Source organism: Haemaphysalis longicornis, unplaced genomic scaffold (assembly GCF_048455015.1).
Source record: "Haemaphysalis longicornis isolate Haplotype H1 unplaced genomic scaffold, Haemaphysalis longicornis Haplotype H1 scaffold_5, whole genome shotgun sequence".
Taxonomy (NCBI): Eukaryota; Metazoa; Arthropoda; class Arachnida; order Ixodida; family Ixodidae; genus Haemaphysalis; species Haemaphysalis longicornis.
The window spans coordinates 38,943,900-38,968,577 of record NW_027526385.1 but is presented as its reverse complement, the minus strand read 5'-3'; the positions used below and the strand labels follow the sequence as shown (position 1 = coordinate 38,968,577).

Sequence of the window (24,678 nt, the reverse complement as noted above, 5' to 3'; positions counted from 1 at the left end):
TTGATCTGTGTATACGTATTTCAACGCATAAGGATTCTTCAACCACCTGTTGCTAAATAGAATTTCGGCCAAATTGTGTTGCTGTTGTTTCACGAGGAACTCCCACACCGAACCGATGTCGTTGCGCTTCTGAAAAATGCGCTGTACGATTTCAACGGGAATCTTTATCGCCGGATACGCGCAACACGCAACACAAGCAGGTAACAATTCGTGCCAGTGATCGGCAATACTATACTGCGGCTGTCCAAATAATATCGGCACGGACTTTCTCCTACCCGAAGACTCCCTTATTATCTTTGCTGGTTTCGGAAACCAATACCCGAGGGCATTTTCGAGCGCCTCTTCATCCAAAGTCTTCTTGGTTCGAGTGTTACGTTTCAATCGACCGTCTTCGTACACGTATTTGTCTTTATTGTAATACAAATAGTCCGGCGTATTTGTCAATCTAGACCGTAAGGAAAACAGCCAGGCTTCCAATAATTCTTTCGTTTCAGCCGTCGTCGTCGTCGCCGCCGACGACATATTTTTTTGCTATCGTAAAAAAATTGCAGTGCTAGGTATCGTAAAAAAAGTGCAAAGACAAGTTACGAGTGTAGTCGTAAATGCTTATAACCGAAAAAAAGCAGTGTGTGCATCATAGCTATCCCCGGGGGTCGTAAATTTATCTACGGAGTGCAGTGTTTTCTTATCGGGGGGGGGGGGGGGGGGGGCTGATAACGCTCGTCTCCTCCGCTAGGGGCGCGCTGGGTGGCTCCACCCACGCCGAGGTCGTAAAAGTCTGTTTGTGGCATATCTCACGCTGGGGGGTCGTAAGCCCCGTTCGGAGGGGTTGGTAAAAGGCGTGTCGAGTACCTCGGAATATGAGCTTGATAATAATATATCCCAAAGGCGCCACCGGCTGGCTCCGCAGCCCAAATCTGGGGGAAATATAAACCCACGCGGAGGGGGCTACCTTTCACAGACCGGGCCTCGCCGGGACGCTCTACATTCAAAAATCGCCTTGATTTTTTTGCTGTGCGTGTTACTTTGGCTTTTGACGTGCTTTTGCATGCTTTGCATATAATTTTACGTGTGTGTATTTTTTTCCAATATAGCAGCTGGCTGCTGCCGCAGGTGTTTGCCATGACTCAGATCACTGAACCGATCGTGTTGGAGTCATCAAATGATTCATCAAACGATATCCTGGAACTTGGTGAGTTAGTATATTAAAAGGTATGTGAACATTGAGAACTAATGCGAATTTTTCTTTTTTTTTCCAGTCCAGACTACCACCACCACCATCACCACCACCACCACCGAGGCACTTGGTAAGCGCGTGTGTGGAAAGCGGGGGGGGGGGGGGGGGGGAACGTTGTTCAGTTCTATATCATTTTTTCTGCACAGCTGGGCCTTCCACATCGGCTGCTGCCGCGGACGTCACCACCACCATCCCGTCGAAGTTGGCCATGCACTTGGCGCATCTAAAGGAAATGGCAGGATGCTGGCAACTGGTGAGTGCATTTGCACAATATCTCCAAACTATAATCGCGATTGATGTTCCTATCATACATCCAGCAATTACGTCCTCTTTGTGATGCTTGTGGTCGGCAATTCGGCTTACTGCTATGAGTAGGGCCCAAGTAAAGAGTAGAATTTGAATCAATAGTGATATGACTTGGCGTTGTCTTACTTGCAAGTACAGTATTAGAAATGTGGCTGTGTATGCGGCGAGGGACGAATGACCGGACGGGAAGGAGAGGCGCAAATTTTTCATAACGTGGTCGTCCACCGTGGCGTTTGCACACGTGTAGCTTCCGCCGAAAAGTAATTGGGTGCTATTGCATTCGCGGGGCATGCACACCGGCAAAAAGTGAGGCCTGGGTCTTCCTATCGTGTATTTCAATAGTTCTGTTACAAATATCGTCAGGAGGGCTCCGGTGAGAAATTTGAGGCAGTAGAAATGTGCTTCCATCCACCATTTTTTCCGTTTCAAGGCAGATATTACGGCGATTATCACGGGAGGTATTCCGAAGCAGGTCAGCATCAGTTTGATGCTGGATACGGTGCTGTCTTTGTAGGGCAAATTAATGGTTGGGTCGTTGCATGATATAATCCAGGAATTTGTGATTGGTCCACGTAGGCTTCCAAATCCAAAGTGGCAAATTAGCGAGAGTAAAACGTGAGGAATGTGGTGGTATACAAAATTTAAGCGAGGCATTATTTTTTCCCCCTTTTCAGAGTCGTAACTGCCACATCTTCGATGATGGGTCGAGTGTGTTTATCTTCACGTTCGAGATCTGCGAAAATGAAGTCGTTCGATTGTATCCGGGGACCAGCTCGGTCGTCGAGACGAACGACCCCGAGAGGAAGATCTCCGGCAGTGTACCCCTCAAGCTACTGCTAAGGCACGCCAAGGAAGTTTCAATTGAAGGCACCGACCCCGCGTTCGTCATGCAAGATGGCAAGGCTGCGTTTGGGTCGACCACCTCCGAGTATATTGTAAACCAGTACATCAGGAATCGCATTCGCAGTGGCTATTTGAGGGATTCACTTTTATCCATGGCGTGGGCACAGTTGCGCGCGGATGTCACGTCCAGCGAGGCCGTCTTGCGTTCGGCACTCTTTCCGGACTACGAGTTCACAAGTTATGAGAGTGCTATTGAGGCCGTAAGGGTCAGTGTTGATCAGCTGGTTGAGGATGCCATAGAAGAATGTCAAAGAGGTCCAAACGGAGAGGTCTATTTGGAAGGGTATACTTATTACACTATGCTGAGGCTGTACGTGTGTGAGTTCATCCTGAAATATCACATTAGCTTTGAGTCTGTTAAATTGACGGAGTTGGACGATGCGTTTTGCCAGGGAGAGAGGGAATTTGCCTCGAAGAATGTGTTCCTAATGAGGGACGGGGGACATTTTTCCCTTCGAGACAGTCAGGTGGCCACTGTGTTGTACACCCTAGTGAGCGCTATAGCGAGGCCGCAGTTGCGCAGCAGCAGCAGCGTGGGCGACGATGTAATTGCAAAGAGCCGAGTGACTGAGAGGGTCGTTGATACGGTTTTGAAGACGTGTTTCAAGTTTGCCAATGTCAAGAAAGTTACGCTGAAGGACTTGATGCTCGTGTCGGGCGATCTCGTGCACAGCACGCGGGTGGGGTGGGGTACCCTGGACGCCTTGACCATTGCCAACTGTTGCCTCGGTGTGCATTCTCTCAATAACGTGCTTGCCTACGGCCTAAAGAAGAGTGTGGGTTTCATTGAGCTGTGGGACGTGCCTCGGTGCATGTATAACGCGGAGTTTGAGCGAGCGCTCCGCGACAGCGATCGGGACCACGAAAAGAGTGTATTGCATTTCGGCTTCAACTACTCTGCGGCTGCCGAGGCGCGCATGCTATTGGACGCACTGCCGCCGCATTCCTCCGATCTGGTCCACAGTGAGGTCAATCGCGTCAGGGAGGTGTTTTTCCAGTACGTTGCCAGCCACGTGTTCATTCTGGTGGGCATTCGCAGCACTCTCCACATTAGCTCTGGGTGCGCGGACGTGCAGCTGCTGACGTCTACGTTGCATAAACACCCGAGCAAGAAGCAAATGAAAAGGCTAACGGGGGTCGAGTGTAGCACCCCGCAGGACGACGCCCAGAATGTACCCGTGTACTTGAGGAGTGAGCGCGTGGCTTGCAAGCTGGCCAGACTTTACGGCAGGGTGAAATAACCGAAACCGAAACTGTTTGAACGCTATTGTTGGGCATCGTCCAATCACGAAGCACCTTTACCTGACGCCACTGCTGTTGGTTGCAGCCGCCGCAATCTGCGCATGGTATTTTTGTTTTTTCAGGCTTTAAAAAATAAATATCGCCTTATCGCCCAGATAAAAGATCACAAGTGTGTTCATTTGAGCCAGTCTGCGGAGGGCAAGCAAAAACGGGAGCTTGACAAATTCACTTCAGTGTCCCTTTAACTCTGGAACTCCCCTTCGTTTGTACGGATGACAGTGAAAAAGCTTTCCAATAGCTGAAGACTGTGCTGACTTCTGGGCCGCTGCTCTACCATTTTGATGAGTCCACACTTGTCATTCTCCGCACGGATGCCAGTGGCCATGGACTCGGGGCTGTTCTACTGCAGTCCGATGGTAAAGAACCCGCCGCGGTGGCTCAGTGGCTAAGGCGTTGCGCTGCTGAGCACGAGGTCGCGGGTTCGATTCCCGGCCGCGGCGGCCGCTTTTCTGATGGAGGCGAAAAGCAAAAACGCCCGTGTGTACGAGATTTCGGCGCACGATAAAGATCCCCAGGTGGTCAAAATTATTCCGGAGCCCTCCACTACGGCGCGCCTCATCGCCTGCGTTGCGTCGGCGCGTTAAACCTTACAATCAATCAATCAATCCGATGGTAAAGATCGACAACGGGTTATTTCTTACGCGAGCCGTTCCCGAAGTATTGCTGAGAAGGACTAGACTGTCTCGCTCTGTTGTGGGCTGTCCAGAAATTTCGACCATACCTCTACGGGCACTACTTCACAGTGGTGACTGACCACCATGTGTTATGCTGGTTGCAGGCACTCAAAAAACCTAAACCTATCAGGGCGCCTCGGAGGCTGGGTTCTATGACTTCAATGTAACTTACAAGTCCGGGAAAAAGCACATTGATGCGGTCGGAAAGAAGGAAAGAAAGAGGAAAAGAAGAAAAAAATAAATGAAAATACAGACTGAAAGAAACAGACAAACAGACAGACAAAAAAAAAAAACTCCCACCTCCCCTCGCGGGAACCCCTGTGTAGATGCGACGCATAGGCGGAGCGGCGAAGGGACCGCGTTTTATAGCGCGCATAACGCTGAGGGGACTGCGTAAGCCGGTCCCAGTCGATGACGACGTTGGCGTACTTGTAAAGTGGCGTGGACTCTAGGTGTTTGAGCCAAGCGTGGATGTTGCTTCGCCGGAGAACGGCACACCGGTTTCCTCTCCTTCGGGCGCAGCGCGCCCGAAGGAGAGGAAACCGCGGAAGAGAGAGTACTGCACATGCGCCGGCCCCAGCGCGTCTGCCGCGGCTATGACGCAACGTGCCGCGGCTATGACGCAACACAATCCAACACAATCCACTTTAATCCAATCCAAATCCAATCCAAATCCAATCCAAGCTAAGCCAAGCCAAGCCAAGCCAAGCTAATCCAATCCAATCCAATGCCCCTCGCGAGAGTAGAGTGTACTAGAAGTTTTAGAGTGGCCCGACCGGCCGCCCGGAGAGGTGCTCGTTTCGCGCAGAAAATAGCGGCGGCGCTGTAGTCAACGACCATTGAAAGCGAAAGCGGCGGCTGGCCGCGTGCACGGCCGCGCGCGGGCCAGGAAACGCTGCTGCTTTACGCGCGGAGCGCTCGAAATTTGTTCTGCGGGTAGTCCAATTGTTTGAATATACTGTAGGTAGAGTGGACTGTGGGTAACGAAATGAAAAATAAACGCTGCAGCTCATTTTGCGTTAGTTTTGCCTTTCCCGCTCGACAACAACAAGGAAAATTATGGATTTTCCTTTGCAGCATTCGTAGCGGATTGTAAATAAAGTAATTGCAGCGATATTTTCGCTTTTTCAATTTCCCATAAAACGTATTTTACGTGAAATTGCCTGGTATGATCCAGTGCATGATTGCTTTATGATTGTGTCCTTAATGTGCTGCTTGATGGACATAGTTGGTCGACGCAAAGAACATGAAAAAATATACGAGGACTGGGATGATAGCTTCTCAGATGAATTTTTTATTTATTGTGTTGCAATTTACGCTCGGACTGCAGTTATGTGGGTTAATATCATAAGTTGCGTTTGTTTTTTATTGCGTGAGTTGTTATTATAGCAGCATTTAAGCAGTGGCCCACTTTGGATAATTACGGGTCACCGTGGTGGCCGATCAGAAAATGACACGCGCAAGCGAGGTATCCTTTTAACTAAAAAGGGGTTGCCCCAATGACCGTTGCCCCAATGCCCCAATGACCGTCTTTCATAGAACTATTCCCGCAACGTTCTATTATTCACCTGATTAGGTCAAGAAAGGAGTTGAATCAAATTAACACAAATTTAGTTCACAAGTATGCTGATGGTACAATTACAGGCACATAAAACAAATGCAAAACATAGATCAGAAAATATATTTACCGCGACAACAATGAACTCCCAGATGGCGCGTGACAACAGCGTTCTTGAACCTCTATAGCTTCACGAACGCTAACATGGAGGTTCAAATAAACGGAACTGGAACAAAATACACATTTTGTTTTCATTTTCGATAGCCCAGAAAATGAAATGTAACGCGGGAATTCATGCACAAAGTCTACACGGGTAAATGTTTAGGAATAACGCTAACATGGAGGTTTAAATTGACATTTTTGGCCAACGCATTTTCATAACTCGCCCTCGATGATTAGCGACGGCTAAGTTTAAGGTGTTGCTCCCACCTTCGCATGTAATCACGGAACTTGATTAAACCTTTTATATAGAAATGAATCCGTGTCACAATGTATACAGAACCCCACCAAATTTGCTGTCAAGTTCTCACGTGCTGGTCGCAACCAACGCCGTTAAGGTGTTTGCTGTGAATAACGGCTGCGGCACATCCATAACGCTGTCAAGGTGGAGCTCCTTGTTGCTGAGGCAACAGGTAAAAACGTCCTAAAGATCGCTAATAAACTTTCAAAAATGCACGGAAGGATTCAGAAGCCCCCCCCCCCCAAAAAAAAAAAAACAAAAAAAAAAAACAAGAGGTAGTAAACACAGCGGCATCTTCCACTGGCATGCAGGATTGGTCATGCAGACTTGGCACTTCGTTTTCAGTACACACTTCCTTACCAAGTGCCTGCAATATGCGACATAGCAGGTTAATAAAATAATTAAGAAAGCCCACTAACGACAGTACAAGCATCAACGGCAGGGGTAGCCCAGAAGAAGGCTCTTGGTATTTTTGTTCGAAATGAGAACGTAAAAAAACATTAAACTTTTTGCAACCTATATAGAATGTGCGCCCGCCGCTTTTGCTTCATGCGTAGAGTCAAGAAAGGGAAGGGAAAAACATTCCTGGTGCCTGTCCGTCAAATTAATCCCTCGTTAACTCGAACTCTGCTATCTCAAAATATCTTCTCGAAACTTTTTCTCACAGTGTGTTTACCTCCCATAGGCGCTAAGCATTAGCCCGCTTTATCTCCAAACGTTTTTTCGGAGGACCACGGATGTCTCGAAATACTGGCAGAGAGGACACAAGGCAAAGTCCGCTGCAGGCAGCTGATAAGGTCCCCGTTCGAGTGATTACTCCCGCCGAACGCGGTCGTGAAGTGCAAGTTTACGCAGACTACGCGTCCCCGTTACCGGAATGCTGTCTGGCACGTACATCATTGCTGTGGACGACGCAGCTACTGATCATGCGGACGAGGAGGAGCCTCCAGAAGTGCGTGCGTACAACGGCAGAAACAACATACATGCTGCGTCTGCTTTGTAACAAGGTAGAATGTAGCGGGGGCGACCACCAATTCATGCGATGCATTGAGAAGCTCAGGTACGCTTTTCTGGGGTGCAGATGCAAACGCGAAATAGCCGAGCGCAACACAGTTCTTTCTTCTGCAATAATAAAAGTTTCTTTTTCCTGCGAATTATTTTGCCTTCATTACGAAATCTCCCCTGTGCAATAGTGCTTTTGTTATCACCACTAGCTGTTATTTCAGGGACCTGCTACAAATTTTCTGCATTTGACTTCACTCGAAACTCTGCGCTTATCTCAAAATTTTCAGCTAATTTTACGACTTTGAGTTAACGAGAGGTTACTGTATATCAACAATTAACGTTTTCAGAAAACGCATAAAAAATGAGAAAGTATCGTTCAAGCGGAGTCACAACGTTTCTGCGTATACTTTCTAAATCAGCTGACCGAAGGTGCAGGTTCTATTCCCGGCGGCGGCGGGGCCGCTTTTGTGATGGAGGATAAAAACGAAAAACGCGCGTGTGTTCGAGATTTTGGCGCACGTTAAAGATCCCCAGCTGGTTAAAATTAACCCGAAGCCCCCCAGTACCGCTTGCCTCATCGCCTGTGTAGCGCCGGCGCGTTAAACTGCATAATCCAAAAAATTCCCCCGCATTTCCCCGAGGGGGAGAATGTGAAAGTGCGAATGCACGGTTGTCGGCCCGCTTGCGGCGCTTGCGCTCGGCCCCCGCAGCCCACCGCCTCGCCGCCGTCTCTTCCATCTCTTCCATCGGGTTTGTAGTATCACGTGTACACCACGCAGTTATCAAGCCGCTATAACGCCGCTGAGTCGCCAACGCACGCCGCTGACGACGTAGTTTGAATGCGTTAAAGATATAAGGCACGTTACTGACTATATCAGCGTCGCGTCCGTGGCTTATTCGGTAGAGCGTCGGGCTGCGGCCCGCAAAGTCCTCGGATCGAAACCTGGCGCCGGATGCTGTTTCTTCTTTAAAGAGCACTGCGGACGCCGCCGCCGCCGACGCCGGCGGTGGATGGTTTGGGGTCGCTTATAAAGAGCATTCAGCTTCGCAAGCGCAAAACACCGCCGCGAGCAACGCAAATTTTGCCGCGCGCAGGCTCGGAGCTGGTGCCGGGGAGCGCCGGCTGTTCAGTTGTCGACGACAGCAGCGCCGCCGCTATACCGGTTTTATTTTCTGCGCGAAAGTCGACCCGGCGGAGCAATGGGAGAGGCCTCCGCTCGGGCCACTCTAAAACTTCTAGTACACTCTAGCGAGAGAGTGTTCGCTATTGGAGAGGAGAGGGGGGGGGGGAGCGGTGGAGAGCGCAGCTGGCGCGGCGAGGAGAATGGGGGAGGGGCGGACAACGCCGCCGACGACGACGACGACGACGCCGGAGGGGCAAGGCGAGGGAACCAGATGCTCTGCATCTAAAAACAACGAAGGAAGCTCACATTAACGCGTAACACTTGAAGGTAGCGAGACCGTATGGAATCTTCACGACCGCCACAAAGGTTTGAGTCCACGATTGCAGTCGATTTGCTGCTTCTTCGCTTCCGCAACGACCTTTACTCCATCACTGCTTTTATAAGTGTGAGCGTGCTTCATGTCTTTGGCAATGATAATAATTTAAAATCACCTTGGAGGGATGTACGCTATGACGTGGCTCTCTCCTTCTCAGCAAGTGTTGCCACAGTTAGGCGATCGCGGGAGTCTTCCTTGCTCCGGGCGAGTGTTGCTACGATGACTGTGAACGGTGGAGTTTTTTTTCCAATCTTGGCGTATCTGCCTATGTGGGTATGCGTGGCTTGATATACGGGCGCCGCGCACGCTGGGCGTTCGTCGCGAGGGACCCACTTCAAAGAGCTGGGAATTTTCAAAGTTTCTTTAACTGCCGGGCGTTCACCGCAAGCTTGGCCAGTCTCCCTTAGTGGGTACGTTTGGCTTGACAACCGTGCCCAGGGGACGCTGGGCGGTCGTAGCGAGGCTGGCACACATGAGCGCTAGGCATTTTCTTGGTTTTGTTAACTGCCGGGCGGTCGCCACAAGGACCGCGCCCACGTGCGCCCGCTCGGCAATTCCTGGCTATTTTTAACTGCGGACACGACAATTTACGATGTTCTAACAGCTTCGCTGTTAAAATATCTCGTTTAGGTAGCCAAACAATTCTCTTCCGATGTCTCAGCCAGCCGGCGGCCAAGCAGGAACATTTCACACGAGGCGACAGCTATTCAATCACCCCTCTCGATAAAATCTCCGTAAAGGGGGCCTGACCGGCCTTGCGAGCACAACGGTACCGTCCTACTACATGTTTTCATACGAGAGTGGCATTTACAATGAACACAGAAAATTTGCATTCATGTTAGTATAGCCATGTCCGTGCTCGTTGTGACGGATAAGGGAACCCTTAAGACTCATTTAAGGAGCCAACTAAAACTGTTTTGGAGATCCGAAACGGGTGCTATTAATTATCACATGGCGTGCTCGTTCGCTGGTTCTGCACCGCCCACCACAAATAGCGTCCTTGGGCACGAGCTTTGGTGCGCGTGTTATCCGAGCGACTCTAACTGAAGCTCGACAGAGTTATTTGACATCCTGATGGGGTTTACGTTAACATAATGGGTATCCTTGAGCCGTGCATGGAAAACAAATCTGAGACAATAATTATCCAGTGGATGCTCCGCGTTGCTACAATTATCTCATGCTACCATGTACACATTGCTGCTGACACATCGATGTGGGCATTATAAACACTGGATAGCCGGACCATAGCGGAGCGTGAAATTAATTAAGTATAGTTTGCCATCGCTAGAAGGAATAATGTAGGCGGTGAGCGATCCGAAGCGGAAGGTGCTTGTTTTGAATGTTTTATTCGCGATGCCTTGAAACAGCGTAGAGGGGCTTGAAAGCATTCAGGGAGCGACATTGGCCTAACAAAAAATTGCCTGGCAGAGAATGCTCAGAACTTTCTTAAAAATTGGCGCAGCTTGCAGTACTGGTGCAAGGCTGGAGAAACAGTAGAGATGATGGCCCCTCTCGATTCGTTGAAGGTCCCGCAGTTCCATTTCACACGGATTCCCGAACTTGCCGCTGAAGGTTCTACATCACTGGCAGGCCCGGATCGTTTTGTACGCAGCCTTTCACAGCCCTCCCAACGTGGACGGCGTTAGAACGCGCTATAACCACAACAACTGTCTTCAAAAACTCAGAGTGTCTCTACTCCTCACTTCAGCCGCGAACGTGCGTGTACTCGCGAGGAGAACGGCACGCCAGAGATCACGTCGCGAACGCCGGGTATAGAGAGTTCTCTAATCTGGAGCTGGGCGACGAAGGGTACTCCTCAGGACGCCCACGCTCACGTGCGCTCGGTATTTTTAAATGCAGAGCATTTCTTTAACTCACGATGTCACCCGGTGTTGTCGGCGTGCCTCGGCGTCCGCAACAGCCATTCCAGGTGCGCGCTATCCCCCGCTCCTCCTCTCCCGCATCACGCTACCCTCCTCGCTCTCAACAACAGGTCCACACCCCTCCCCCTACACTATATAAAAAAATAATACTTACCGGCGCCTGGTTTCGACCCCACGACCCTGCGGGCGGAACGCAAGGTACACGGTGCTCTACCCACTGCGCCACAAAGCCGACACAGAATGGAAGGCTACGAACGCGCCTTATATCCTTGACTCATTCAAACTACGTTAAGAAGCTGCTGATACAACGCATTCACTACCTGTGGGCGGAACGCGAGGTACATGGTGCTCTTCCCACTGCGCCACAAAACCGACACAGAATCAAAGGCTACGAACGCGCCTTGTGTCCTTGACTCATTCAAACTACGTCAAGAAGCTGCTGATACAACGCATTCACTACCACCAACTCCCCAAACACTAAACGTTAACGCAATACACCCACCCCCTATGCGACGCATTTACTCGAGTCCCTCTCGCGGGGAGATGGGCCCTTTTTCTTGGTATTTTTTCAAGCTCTTCACGGGGCGCAAGTGCAAGCTCAAGCCTGGACGACCCCGAGCGCTGCTCACGGGGCGCAGGCTCACGTGCGCTCTGCTGAGCTGAGTTTTCTTGTAACCCTCGACGATGCAAATGAAAGCTTAAAGAGTCCTGCTGTTAAAATGTCGTCGTTAAAAAGCCTAGTTTGAGCTTCCGTGGATCAGATGTCATCTTTCTCTTAAGAAAAAGGCTTAGAGTTTCGTATTGCGTTTTTAGTGACATCGCCGTGGGCAAAGCAAAACTTAGTGGACCAAAACTTAGTGGCACTAATTTGAGCGACTGAGCAAGAAGTCATGCTATCACGTTCTCACATCTTAAGAGAAAGCTTAAGATCCACTGCAGCTTTAAAGCGAAGCTTTAGTGTCCGCACTCATGGCATTGCACGCAAATACACCCTGAAGGAAAGCCAACTTTCTGTAACCATGAGGACGAAAGGTCGTGGCTGAAGTGAGGGAAAAACACTTCACACGGACTCGAACCGGGGTCCCTCGCGTTTTGAAGCCGGCGTCTTTCCTATTGCTCCATCTCGACATGGTCGAAACGAACGCTAAGCAGCAGGTGCCTGATTCGCGCCGTGCACCGAAAACCTAGACATTAGGCCTACGGAGCGCACACCCCGGGGTTGATGTGGATATTTGGGAAAAGTGGTGCGTACCTAAAAAAAAGCACGTACTCGCAGTGTGGGATTGGCCAACCAAAGAATCCACCACGAAAAAGTTTGGCGTTCAAACATCGTAGTTGTTAGATGGAGGGGTGCTAGACCTTTTTGTATGTTTTTGTAATCAGCCTATGCTCCCGTGGTAGTTTTGAACGTGGTGCGGAGCCAAGGTTCAGAGCAAAAAACAAAATGAAAGAAGCTCACACTAACACGAAAGAGAGAGAGAGAGAGAGAAAGAGAGAGAGAGAGAGAGAGAGAGAGAGAAAGAGAAAGAGAGAGAGAGAGAGAGAGAGAGAAAGAGAAAGAGAGAGAGAGAGAGGGAGAGAGAGAGAGAGAGAGAGAGAGAGAGAGAGAGATGAGAGAGAGAAGAGAGAGGAGAGAGAGAGAGAGAGAGAGAGAGTAAACTTTATTTGACAATAGGGAGAAGGGAATGTGGAAAGAGTTATGGGTGAAGGCCTACTTCCAGGACTCCAGTAGCAAAGGCTCCCAGCTTGGCTCTCTCTAGCAGCTCAAGCTGTGACAAAAGGCCCGAGCTGGACCGTGCTAGGACTCTCTAGACTCTCTAGAGGTTTGGTAGGTGTACTGTTGCCAAATTATAGGGCAGTTCCAGCCTTTGTGAAATAAGACTGCTGTTAATTTGCATTTGTGGCATTCTTCGTTATATCTCTCTGGGAACATGAGAGACACTTTGGGTTTGTGTGGGAAAACGTTATTTTGTAGTTTTCTTATGTTTCGTGCTTCTTCGGCATCTAACACGTGATGCGGTGAGGGCAAAGACTTGAAGGTAGCGAAGCAGTGCGCAACCTTCACGACCATCCCGAAGAATTAAGTCCACGACTGCAGCCGATTTTATTCTGCGCTGCCGGAACGACGTTTAATTCATCATTGGTGTCTTAATTAAGTGCGAGCTTCTTTTCATTTTTCTGGAAGTGATGATCATTGTGCATCACCTGGAAGGGGTGCACGCTATTACGTGTCTTTCTCGTTACGAGCAAGTGTTGCCCCGATTACGGCGAACGCAGGAATTTTTTTTGTCAATTATGGACAATCTCCCTCGGTGGGTATGCTTCGTTAGACAAAATTGCACTGGGGACGCTGGGGGGTTTTCGCAAGGCGCGCACACACGAGCGCTCGGCATTTTCTTGGCTTTTTTTAGCTGCACGGTGGTCGCCGCAATCTTGGGCAATCGCACTATGTGGATATGCTTAGCTTGACAAAAGTGCTCAAGGGACGCTGGGCGGGGGTAGCGAGGCACGCACACACGAGCCTGGGTATTTTTTGGCTTTGTTAAGTGCCGGGTGGTCGCCGCAAGGCCCGCGCTCACGTGGCCGCGCTCCGCAATTTTTTTGGTATTTCTAACGGCGGAGACAAACAATTACGATTTGCTAAACAGCTTCGCCGTTAAAAGAAACAATGGAACACAAAGACATTTTTTAAAGCCATGAGCGCCAATGCAAGGACCCTACCAAGTGGCGTAGTGAGTTTACTAGGCAATATTTAAACGAGTTTTCGTCGACGTCTTCCTTATTTCCGAGTTGACGTTTTCGTACTTGTTGTTCTTTTAGTTTTTGCGCATGGTTTTTTGGAGGACTGGCAAGGATCGGGAGCGTTCCTGGTCTAATGTGCCCGCTTTACTAAACAAGGATCGGGAAAAAAATTGGTAGAGAAATAAGCGCTCAACTTAATATGATAATTGGTAGAAGGAGGAAAGTGCGTATTGTGCGAGAACGTGGAGAAAGCACAGTGTTTTTGTACTGCGCGAGTAAACTTGGGAAGAGCACCTAACAGAATTGGAACCTGGTTTCCGAAACGTATGCATGGACGGCTGAAACCGCATCCCTGTGAATGAACCGCGGCGATGTGGCACCAAACGAAAATAAGGCAGACATTGAAAGGGTAAGTTCAAGTCGGTGCAATAACTCACCAAGATTACTTTTTTGTTATAATAAAAAAGCATGGCACTGTAAGAAAACTGGTGTGTCGTCTCATGTTCATTACGAAAAGAGACAAGGCCGGTGCATATACAGGGTGATCAAAATTAGGTCGACAGATTTTTTCAAAAGTTAGGTGCTTAGATTTACTTGAAGACCACCTCTGCAGTGAGGTTATGCGCCAAGGTGGACACAGAGATGTGGCGATTATTGATGTTGGTTGTTTAATTAACTAAAATTGAGTAATTAACTTTTGAATGGTTCCAGCAAGCAGGTATGCTTGTGTTCAAAAGTTGGACGCAATCATGTTTTTGCGTAGTTTCATTTGGCAAAATTCTTCTAGCGTATCCGCACTCCGAGACAAACAACTTTGAAGTTTCATTGCCGTTCGTATGATTCACGAATCGAAGCGCCTAATTTTAGAAAAAACTGTTGACTTAATTTTGATCACACTGCAGAAGTTGAGCTGTGGAACCGTCTTCCTCATCACCGCTCATCATCACCGACACCACGAGCTGCCGGTACGTGCCGTTTCTCGGGGCAGCAGCCGCAGCAGAAATCGAACTCTTCCTCGCCAACGCTGGTTTTTCTGCAGTAAGTAGTTATTCTTCACAGTGTCTAGAAGGCCGTACGACGGCACTCTAGGTTCAAAGCTGCAGGCATGGCTAGAGGGCTGTCAAAAGGCATCTAAATATTAGTACTATGTTAGCACCGCCTGAAGCGTCTGCTGCTGTACTGTAGTGATTACTTCATAACTTCTCGATGCGGAGAGCGGTGGTTCGAGACCGTCTCTTACACCGATTTTTCTCACCTTTCATTATACTTTTTATGGCTTATGTTAGTTTTTCGCGTTCGCAATGATTGGTTTGTGTTCGCTAGGTCAGATCAGGCAAGGTTACACTAGTTTAGGTGAGATTACTTACTTTACGTCAGGTAGAACGGTGTAGTGCCAGACGTGGCATTTTATTTGACAAAACGCCAGTGGACATCGATATAGTGGATTGCTTATAGTACCGTCCAATGACACTCTGGACACCGCGTTTTTTTCTTGCACTTTGTAATTCGCTTCAAAAGTATGATGGAGGCGACCAGCTTAGTACAAGTGTTTTCTACGTTTCTATAAACTTTTAAGAAGCGGTCATCACTGTAATAGGGGTAATTTCGATATTGCCGCGAACCATACATTGGGTTTGTTTATTTGTGTTTTGCTTTTACCGCCCGGCTGCGCCGGTCTGTGTTATCTCTGCGCCAAGGGAAGCTCGTGTTCCATTCTTTCTTTCTGTTCCGCATGTGTTATCTGTTGTGATAGGGAGAGCATTCCGATCTAACGTGAACAGCCCCGAATAATCTTCTTGGATCTACTATGTTCTCGATGCGAATCGACGTTTCGAGAACCACGCGGCCAAAAGATAAAAAGCCTGCAGTGCGGACGCCGGGGCATTCGATTCGACGACACTCGCCTGAGCAAGTCACTTTGTTGACCGCTGCTTCGCCGCCTCTGTATTCTTTTGAGTTGTTAGGGGAGCACAAGTTCGCTCCAATAAACGTGTTTCTCATTCAACACAACTGCATCGTCCTTGTCTTCGTGACATCTGGTGGAGGTGCTGGGTACGCACCCTTCATGCCCACTACAACCTCGAAAAGCCGCCAAGCCAGTCCAACAAGAGCCAGCCACCGCCTGCAAGATTTACCGCCCGAGTTCGGTTTGATGCCAGAAGGGCCCAAGAAAAGGAACGCTGCAACCAACACCATGGTGCAAGAAACAACGTCGCCAATCGTCCTGCAGCAGCCCCGGGAACCGCCATCGTTCCGAGGAGCCCCCGCAGAAGACCCAGAAGAATGGTTGGAGAAACTGGAGCGCGTCCGGAAATTCAACAGGTGGGACGACGCAGAAACGTTCCGGCACGTTTTCTTTTACTTGGAAGATTCGGCTCGCACTTGGTTCGAGAACCACGAGAGCTCCTTGACAAACTGGGCTCAGTTCAAATGCGAGTTTACTAAGACCTTCACTACAGTCGTGCGGAAAGAAAGAGCCGCCCCTTTGTTGGAAACGCGCACGCAACACCCCAACGAAGGTGTCGTGATCTTCGTTGAGGAGATGAAGCAGCTATTTCGCCGCGCGGACCCCGAAATGACGGAAGAAAAGAAGTTGCGCTTCTTAATGCGCGGAGTGAAGGAGGAACTGTTTGCTGGACTTGTCCGAAATCCGCCCAAAACCGTCGCCGAATTCGTGACCGAAGCCAGCACCATTGAGAAAGCCCTCGAAATGCGTGCTAAGCAGTATGACCGCAACTTTGTTGGCGCGGCCAATGCGAACGACTTTGGCAGCACGCGGATCCCGGCCGACAGCCTACGCGAGACTATCCGCGCAATAGTGAGAGAGGAGCTGCGGTAACTTCTCCCAACGCCGCCGCAGCCCCAAGTCGCTTCCCTCACCGACGTGATTAGAGAAGAAGTGCAACAAGCGTTGGGAACTTCTACGCCATCCGAGGTACCCCGAGAGCCACAAGCTATGACATACTCCGCGGCTGTTCGTCGACCCCGCCCTGCTCCAACACGCCGTCAAGAGGCCCCGCCGTACCGCCGCCCACTGTCACCCGCCCGACCCCCGGTAGCCCGAAACCAGACGCCGAGGAAGACGGACGTATGGCGAACTCCCGATAACCGTCCTCTGTGCTACCACTGCGGAGAGGCCGACCACATTTACCGTCGCTGCCCATACAAGAGACTCGGACTGCGTGGTTTCTCCGTCGACGCACCTCGCCCTCTCCCTGGCCAACGACCACGTGAGATCGACGAGTATCTATCTGAAACCAGCCGTGGCCCAGCGCGTTTCAACCGTTCGCCGTCGCCCTACCCCTACCAATCGCCGAACCGCCGTAGCAACGCTGACTTCGCCCGTGGAAGGTCCCCCAGCCCACGCGGGGGAAACTAAAGGCGGCAACTTCTGGAGGTGAAGTTGCTCTACGGCCAAAAACTAGAAACCCTCCAACGACGCAAGAACGCGCTGAAGACAGTGATTCACGACATGCCCTCATCCCGACGACCCGACCTAACCCTGACGAGACTCCCGAACACGACGACAGCTACACGGCGCGACGCGTACCCGACCTGACCGAGACGTCCGTTGAGAAGACGACGACAACGACGATGCACAGTGCCCGACCATCAACACGTACAAGCAGAGATACGACGCCCTGACGAACCCGGAACTCGAGGAAGACTGCATCTGACGTCAAGGTGTCCATCGACGGCTTTGACGTAGTCGCCCTCGTAGACACGGGAGCTGACTATTCGGTAATGAGCGGACCATTTGCGTCTAAACTGAAGAAAGTTATGACCAGATGGGACGGTCCGCACATACGCACAGCAGGAGGCCACCTCGTGACGCCAAGTGGAACGTGCACATCGCGCGTCACCATAGACGGCACAACGTACCCTGCGGCGTTCGTCGTTCTGCCTAACTGCTCCCGCGACGTGATTCTCGGAATGGACTTTTTGACGGACAACGGCGCAATAATTGATCAATCAATAATTGATTGAACAGCCCAGAGTAATCTTCTTGGATCTACTATGTTCTCGATGCGAATCGACGTTTCGAGAACCACGCGGCCAAAAGATAAAAAGCCTGCAGTGCGGACGCCGGGGCATTCGATTCGACGACACTCGCCTGTGCAAGTCACTTTGTTGACCGCTGCTTCGCCGCCTCTGTATTCTTTTGAGTTGTTAGGGGAGCACAAGTTCGCTCCAATAAACGTGTTTCTCATTCAACACAACTGCATCGTCCTTGTCTTCGTGACAATATGATCTGTACCAACGTGCAAGGAGAATAAGTAGTGTTCTGGCTGGTAGTTCACACAAAAAATTCTGCAAAAGGAAGCGCGTTCACGAGTAACTATAAGTACACTGAACTCCACATACGAGCATCGTATCGTGTATTGCTTCTAACCACGGCGCCTTCACGGTCATGGCAAAAAAAATTTTCACGTTGACGAAATGTCCTGTCACGCAACTGCAGTGTGTTTGGCACGAAGAAAACACCCTAGAAAAAAGTGTGTGCAAGGCGGCGTGGGGTGGGGTGTCATTCAGGGAACATGGTCAGGCACTCATTCAACATCGTGTTTCGGACAGCGGGCGAGGTAATTTTAGATACGACTGCATCCCATTCACTCGCCTTGTCCCTCCATACGGCGTTGTCCACACCCCTCCCCCTACACTATAAAAAATAATAGCGGCACCTGGTTTCGATCCACGACCCTGTGGGCGGAACGCGAGGTACATGGTGCTCTTCCCACTGCGCTACAATAACGAGACAGAATCAAATGCTACGAACGCGCCTTATATCCTTGACTCATTCAAACTACGTCGAAATGCTACTGATACAACGCATGATGGGGCAATGATTACCACTTGCAATAAAAGAAAAGCAGCTCCCACTTACAGCAACAATGATGGAGCAAAGGTCATTGCGACAGCGAAGCCCCAAGCATACCACTTAGAGAGATTGACCAAGATTGGCCAATAAAACATAATAATAATATTAAAACATAAAAGAAAAATTACGCCCACCTCCCCTCGCGGGAACCCTGTTGTTTTGCGACGCTGAGGGGGGTTCAAGCGCAAGCGGAGAGCAACCATCGACCGAAAGGCCGCCGGAGAGCGGCACACCGTTTATATGCGCAGCGTGCCTGAAGGAGAGGAGACAGCGGAGAGAGTGCTGCGGCTATGACGCAACACAATCCAACACAATCCACTTTAAGCCAATCCAATCCAAACTCAATCCAATCCAATCCATGTCAAGCCAAGCCAAGCCAACCCAAGCCAAGCCAATCCAATCCAATCCAATCCAATCCAATCCAATACCCCTCGCGAGAGAGTGTTCGCTATCGGAGAGGAGAGGGGGAGAGTCGCTGCGGACAACGGACGCACGCGGACAACAACGGACGCACGCAGGAAGGACAGGGCCACCGACAAGAGATGCTCTGAGCGTCGCATCTAATAATCATACGCGTTCCCGACACGTTTCACGCGATTTCAGAATCAATCTAACGGAAATACCAAGTGAACCCCACGATGCGTCGCATCTACACAGGGTTCCCCTCGCGGGGAGGTGGGCGCAATTGTTAGACATACCTGTAGCCCCACCTATTGACGATCCGAAGTGAAGGCCATACTCAAATTCGACGCACTTAAATTAATTTCGTGTTAGCGCCCCACAGTGGTGTTTAATAATGACGAACTTTTATAGAGTGTGGTGGTGTGACCTCTACTAAGAGATCCGCGTTTTGTGCCGTCCACTAGGATCACCTGCCCGCACATTGACAACAATTGCCAGATGGAATTGAAGAAACCGAAGAAATCAGGCAGCTGTGCCGTGTAAGGTCGCGCCACATGCCGTGTCGCCCAATAGAAAGACGTCCGTTGTGCAGGCCGACGTTGGAACTACCAAACGAGTTTAAAGTAGTCATAATCGTCAAAATCGACGCAGACTATATAATAGTGACGCATTTACATTTGAGACAAGGAAATAAAAACAGAAAAGATCAGTTGGATCGGGTAATCTGCAAAAATTATTTTATTAGGCCAGACCATGAATGTCAGCTGGAATGTTAACAGATGGTTGCAAAGATTTAGTAATGTTTGTGCGTATACACGTGCGCTTTGGCTGCAGTGTTTAGTCGAGAGTCAGTACTTTATTCTGTGCATTTTTTGCACCGTCTTTAGTCCTGCATTCATGCAGGCATTATCATCAATAATGAAGCAACTCGTCTAATTTGAAATTATTTTACTGTAAGCCTCACATTTACGGCTTTGGCTGGTCAGTGAAGCAAACCAATGCTACATAGTACACGCTTAACACGTCATCTCGCTTTGAAGGGCCATGAAGACAAAATGGAAGTATGGTTCACATTTAAACATTGACTCGTTAACACCACTTTTAATGTAAAAGTCGCTCAAATAAGCTATATAATTAGAAAAATAGGGAATGGCCATGCGACCCACTAGCACATTTCCCGCAACAGAAGCTATGATATCATACCAGCCATCTCTGCGATTGGCGGACGCAGGGAAAGCAAACGAAAATTAGGCAGAGCTTATAAGCCTGCCGAACTAGCTATTTGCGCTTAAATTTAGGCCACATTCTTTCTTTATCAGTAAGAATGGTGGGACAAACAGCAGAAGTTACGAAAGCACATGTAAACATAGAAGTACCGATGCCTACTGCTGTACCGATGCCTACTGGTGTTGGCACTGGGCGCACTGTGCTTGGTTTAGGTGCACAGAACTGCGGGGCTTTGGGGTTGTCTCAGACGACACTGGCCGACTGACGCAAGCGGTGGTGCCTTACGTGACCATATTTGTCGAGCGAGCCCCATGTTTCAGGAAGCGATTATTTTCTACATGAACAAAAACAAGTCAGGTTTAAATACGGTCACAAAGAAGCCAAAGGCTGAGAACGCCTTAATGCGGTGTGGTGGCGCCATCTAGATTGACAAACAGTAAACATGCCTCCGCTCCATACGACGTTTAGCTGTAACACCTGTTTTTATGATGTTATTGGAAACGTCGTTCAAACACAAGTTTTGGTGCGAGAACCAAAATTTTAGGTTATAATTAATTTCGCCGTGAATAAAGCGTCGTTTGCCTCCGTACAAGCGCTGGGGGCACTATAGAACACGAAATCTTTCGAATAAACCAAACTTGACTTCATGGTCCATGTAAAGTAGCTTCGTGATGGCCATCTTGTCAACTGCCGTGTAGGCGTCGCGATAAAAAGAGAGAAAGAGAGAGAGAGAGAGATAGATAGATAGAGAGAGAGAGAGAGAGAGAGAGAGAGAGACAGAGAGAGAGACACGTTTATTTGAGCTTTCTGGTGTGTGAGTGGTTCCCTAGTTCGGGAATCCATGGCGTCAGCAGAGAGCCTTCTCCCTAAATGCCTGGAGTTGATGTACGTCCAGGTGACCCCAGGCCACCTGGTTCTGCCGCAGCTGAGGGGTAGGAAGAGGGGGTCGCGGAAGTGGAAGTTTGGGATTGCGCCCACACTGTATTACAATATGAGGTAGAGCCCCGGGTTGTAAAGAAAACTGGCATTAGGCAAAGTATTGAGTTGGAAACATACAATACAGGCGAACTGGGTGAGAGCTACAGCTAGGTGTAGTCGTTTTTATGAACAGCCGCAGCCTGCAGTCAAACGTTGGGCGCAGATATTTGTGTACTACGGAACCAAATTTTACATGCGTTTCGGCAATAAGTTACTCTTTCCAAACAGCCAAAGACATCCGACCTCCTAAGAAACGGGGTTTTGTTTTGTTAATTGAAGTCAATGATCTAAAGTGACTACTTGCATTGAAACAATATTTTTTAGTGTAGAGGAATGTATTTCTTGCGCGGATTGTAATTACAATACTGATAGTATCTTGTTAGGGCCTTCCCTTCCTTGTGAAAATCTTATGTCTGGGCAAGATGGCTGCCATGTGACAAACTATTCACGCTGCCTTTATTTCAGTGATTTCCAATGCAACCAGGTTTTTGTCTATATGCATTGTTTCTTGTATTTTACAGTCACCGCGAACTTATATAAAGGTTTCAATCTCTCGCTTGCTTCCTAACAAAGATTAAGTTGCCTTTTTATGTACCTCGTGAAGCATAGAGATCTATACTTCTGAATCTTAATTTATCGAATGTCGTAGCTTTGGATTATTACACCTGCTTCATACCGAGCTATACGTAAATACATTGTTTTACATCTTCTTTTCTACACCTCTGCCCTACGCTCCCGAACAACGCTATGCAGTTTTGACTCGTCACAAGACTTCGAAGCCACTAACCGTCCACAGCAAGATGATCACTCGGAGAACAGAGACTAAAATCATCACTTCGTATTTCGTGGGATCCCATCTGACTTCCCGTAAGTGCCTCAGCTGTCCTACGACGGCTATGTCCAGGGCCTTAAACTCAAATAAGGTGTACTTCTTCCTAAAGATTCATGCTGAAATTCGTGGATGGCACTAGAGGGCTTTAAATATAAGGTTCTATGGTTATCGAGTCTACACGTAACACGGAGTCTATGAGGTGCAGAGATGTAGGCTTTAAGCCTAGCTGCCCTACTCGGGCTCCTTTGACGTGCGCAGGCTGGACCTTTCATCTGCAAAGAGTCCTGAAACGCGAAAAGTGCGCCTTGTAAACTCCAGGGGAGAAATACGTGTTTATCTCCATGCTTACAGTCAGCGAATGCCAACTGTGGACACCTGTGTTGGCCACACTTTTATCTCTCGTGCATGAGAATACCATCTAACTGCTCACTACCCGTTTAGTTTACTTGCTTTTTAAAGCTAAAACTTATCAGGACAAATGTATTCTGCCAAGCGTCATCTCTGTTGCCACTGTGTTACTTCAGCGCGACATTGTTCGATGTCACCTTGTCTGGAACGTTATGAAGTAATGTGAATTCACGGTCGTATGTTTCAGGCAGTATTAGGTTCAAACACATTAACCCTGCAAAGTCAAAATGAAGAAGGGTAATGAAGTCTGCTGATTATTTGCGTTGTTGTTGACGGCTTGGAATTAATTAAGTGCAAAGCAAAAGACAATGCGAACGGCTTAAATGCTTTTTGATGCGTGAATATCGGGATAAACTGAATGCGCAAGTACCACGGGAACGTCAATAGCATACCTTCGCTGATGTGCAAGTCATCGGTCATGATGTGCAAGTCATCGGCAAGTCACAAAGTCGGGGGAAGCACCGGGGTGTGTAGAGGCTCATGATGGGGGAGGTGTTAGTCAATACTCACTGTTTCGGAAATGAATAATTCTTGGTCGACAAATCGTTGGTTTTATCCAAGTTGGCCGCTGATGGTTTCTGTGTTGCTGCCAAAGAGGAGGCTATAAATTCACAACACTACCGATGCCTGTCTGCACAAGGTGTAACAGTTTCTAGTTCATGATGCATGGTCCCTCTCAGCGCATTTTACCCTTATTGTATATCATGTTACGGGCTTTGTGCACTGGGACTTCAATTCGATCCTGATTGGAGGATGCGGTACTACTTGTGCATAAATTAACTATGTGTCAGTTGGCAAGAAAATATATCCTCTGAACTATCTGCATGAAATAATATACCCAGTTACAGGCTAACTAAGTGATGAAAGTATTGCTTTGTTTGTGCTTGATTAGGCAATTTAATGAACATGATAAGGAGGGATATCATGTATCTGTTACAAAGTTACAAGGTTGCGGATGAGTTTTATCCTGAGGTTTTGTTTCTTCTACCGCATTCCATGTGCTTCTTTCGACACGCGAAATGGCGAGATTTGACACTGACACTAAGACGTGCTACGTCCACAACGCAACTGGATGGCAGTTATGAATGCAAAGCGGATCCTACTTGCTGGTATACCACTGCTTTATTGCAGAAGGTGACAGAAAAGCGTAAGTATACTTTGTCGTTATGACACGGAATACCTACGATTTCGTGGTAGATTGTACCTTGAATATTGCCCACTGTGCTTTGTAGTGTGATAAGTTCATGCTTCGTGGAGGGAGGTGGGTAGAGGGGGCACTGTAAGTATCCATTTGCAGTATACTTTCATGAAAACGCACGCACGCGCGCACACATACGCACACGCACACATACAGACGCATGCACACGCACACACAGATGCACACGGAAACACAGACGCACGCACACGCACACACAGACGCATACACACACACGCACACACACACGCGCGCGCGCACACACACAGGCACACACACACAGACGCACGTGCATGCACACGCACACACAGATCCACGCGCACACACGTACGCACGCGCATGCACACGCGCGCACACACACACACAGGCGCACACACACACGCGCACGCACACACACACACACACACAAACACACGCACACAAACAGGCACACACAGGCACACACACACACACACGCACACATACGCACACACACGCACACACACACACACGCACACACAGGCACACACAGGCACACACACACGCACACGCACACGCGCCCACGCGTGCGCCCAGCGATATTTACGCACATGATCTCCGTGATTGTGAATTCGTCGCTGTACCCCCACCCCCGCGTACATACGCGCACTCCCACTCAAAACACACGCACGTGCGCACGCCTGCACACACCTGCGAGCTCCGACTACTCAACTGATAACTCGGGTACCACCTCAAGGTACCATCTCCAGGTACAGATACCTCCGACTACTGGTACCCCATCTTGCCCTCAGACAAATCAATTGAAAGTGGAGAGGAGCACAGCCTCCTGGCTGCCCTACTTGGTAGGGCATCGGACGCGCATTCCGAAGGTGGTAGGCCCTGGTGCCAACCAGGATCACCTTTACTTCCCTTGTTTCTTTCAAGCAACCGAAAAATAAATCTACCTCCGCCCCCAACAATGATTTATTTTTCTACGCCTTCCTATGCGTTCTTGACCGCTGGCTTTACTTGTATTCACCCAACGAGCACCTCTTTCTCAATTTATTATATTTTCAAGCAGTCACTGCGCCGCTTCAGGCAGAGCATCACCGGCTAGATACAAGAATGAAGGAGATTTTATATCTGCATTGTCGACCCGTATAATTCTATTGTCACAACATTCATCGCTCTTAGCCGTTGAAGTTGTCCGTGAGGAATCTGGGAGCGCT

The 24,678-nt window shown here is 49.1% G+C and overlaps 1 protein-coding gene across 2 annotated transcripts; it reads left to right on the top strand.

Moving 5' to 3' along the window:
- Positions 1-775: 775 nt before the first annotated feature.
- On the top strand, positions 776-4,601 carry LOC144138069 (uncharacterized). 2 transcript variants are annotated; one of them, XM_077670146.1, is made up of 5 exons: positions 776-1,014; positions 1,098-1,192; positions 1,260-1,307; positions 1,384-1,490; positions 2,218-4,601. In XM_077670146.1, the coding sequence occupies exons 2-5, from the start codon at positions 1,123-1,125 to the stop codon at positions 3,685-3,687; spliced, it is 1,695 nt and encodes a 564-aa protein (XP_077526272.1). In that variant the 5' UTR covers positions 776-1,014; positions 1,098-1,122; the 3' UTR covers positions 3,688-4,601. The 2 variants fall into 2 exon arrangements, with proteins under 2 accessions (XP_077526272.1, XP_077526271.1); XM_077670145.1 differs by having other exon boundaries at positions 1,095-1,192.
- Positions 4,602-24,678: the final 20,077 nt, after the last annotated feature.

What these genes read in the sequence shown, in the direction of transcription:
- LOC144138069 (XM_077670146.1), top strand. Translation starts at nt 1,123, where the DNA reads ATGACTCAGATCACTGAACCGATCGTGTTGGAGTCATCAAATGATTCA. An exon ending in AAACGATATCCTGGAACTTG is followed by an intron (nt 1,193 to 1,259) that starts GTGAGTTAGTAT and finishes TTTTTTTTCCAG; the next exon opens with TCCAGACTACCACCACCACC. An exon ending in CACCACCACCGAGGCACTTG is followed by an intron (nt 1,308 to 1,383) that starts GTAAGCGCGTGT and finishes TTTTCTGCACAG; the next exon opens with CTGGGCCTTCCACATCGGCT.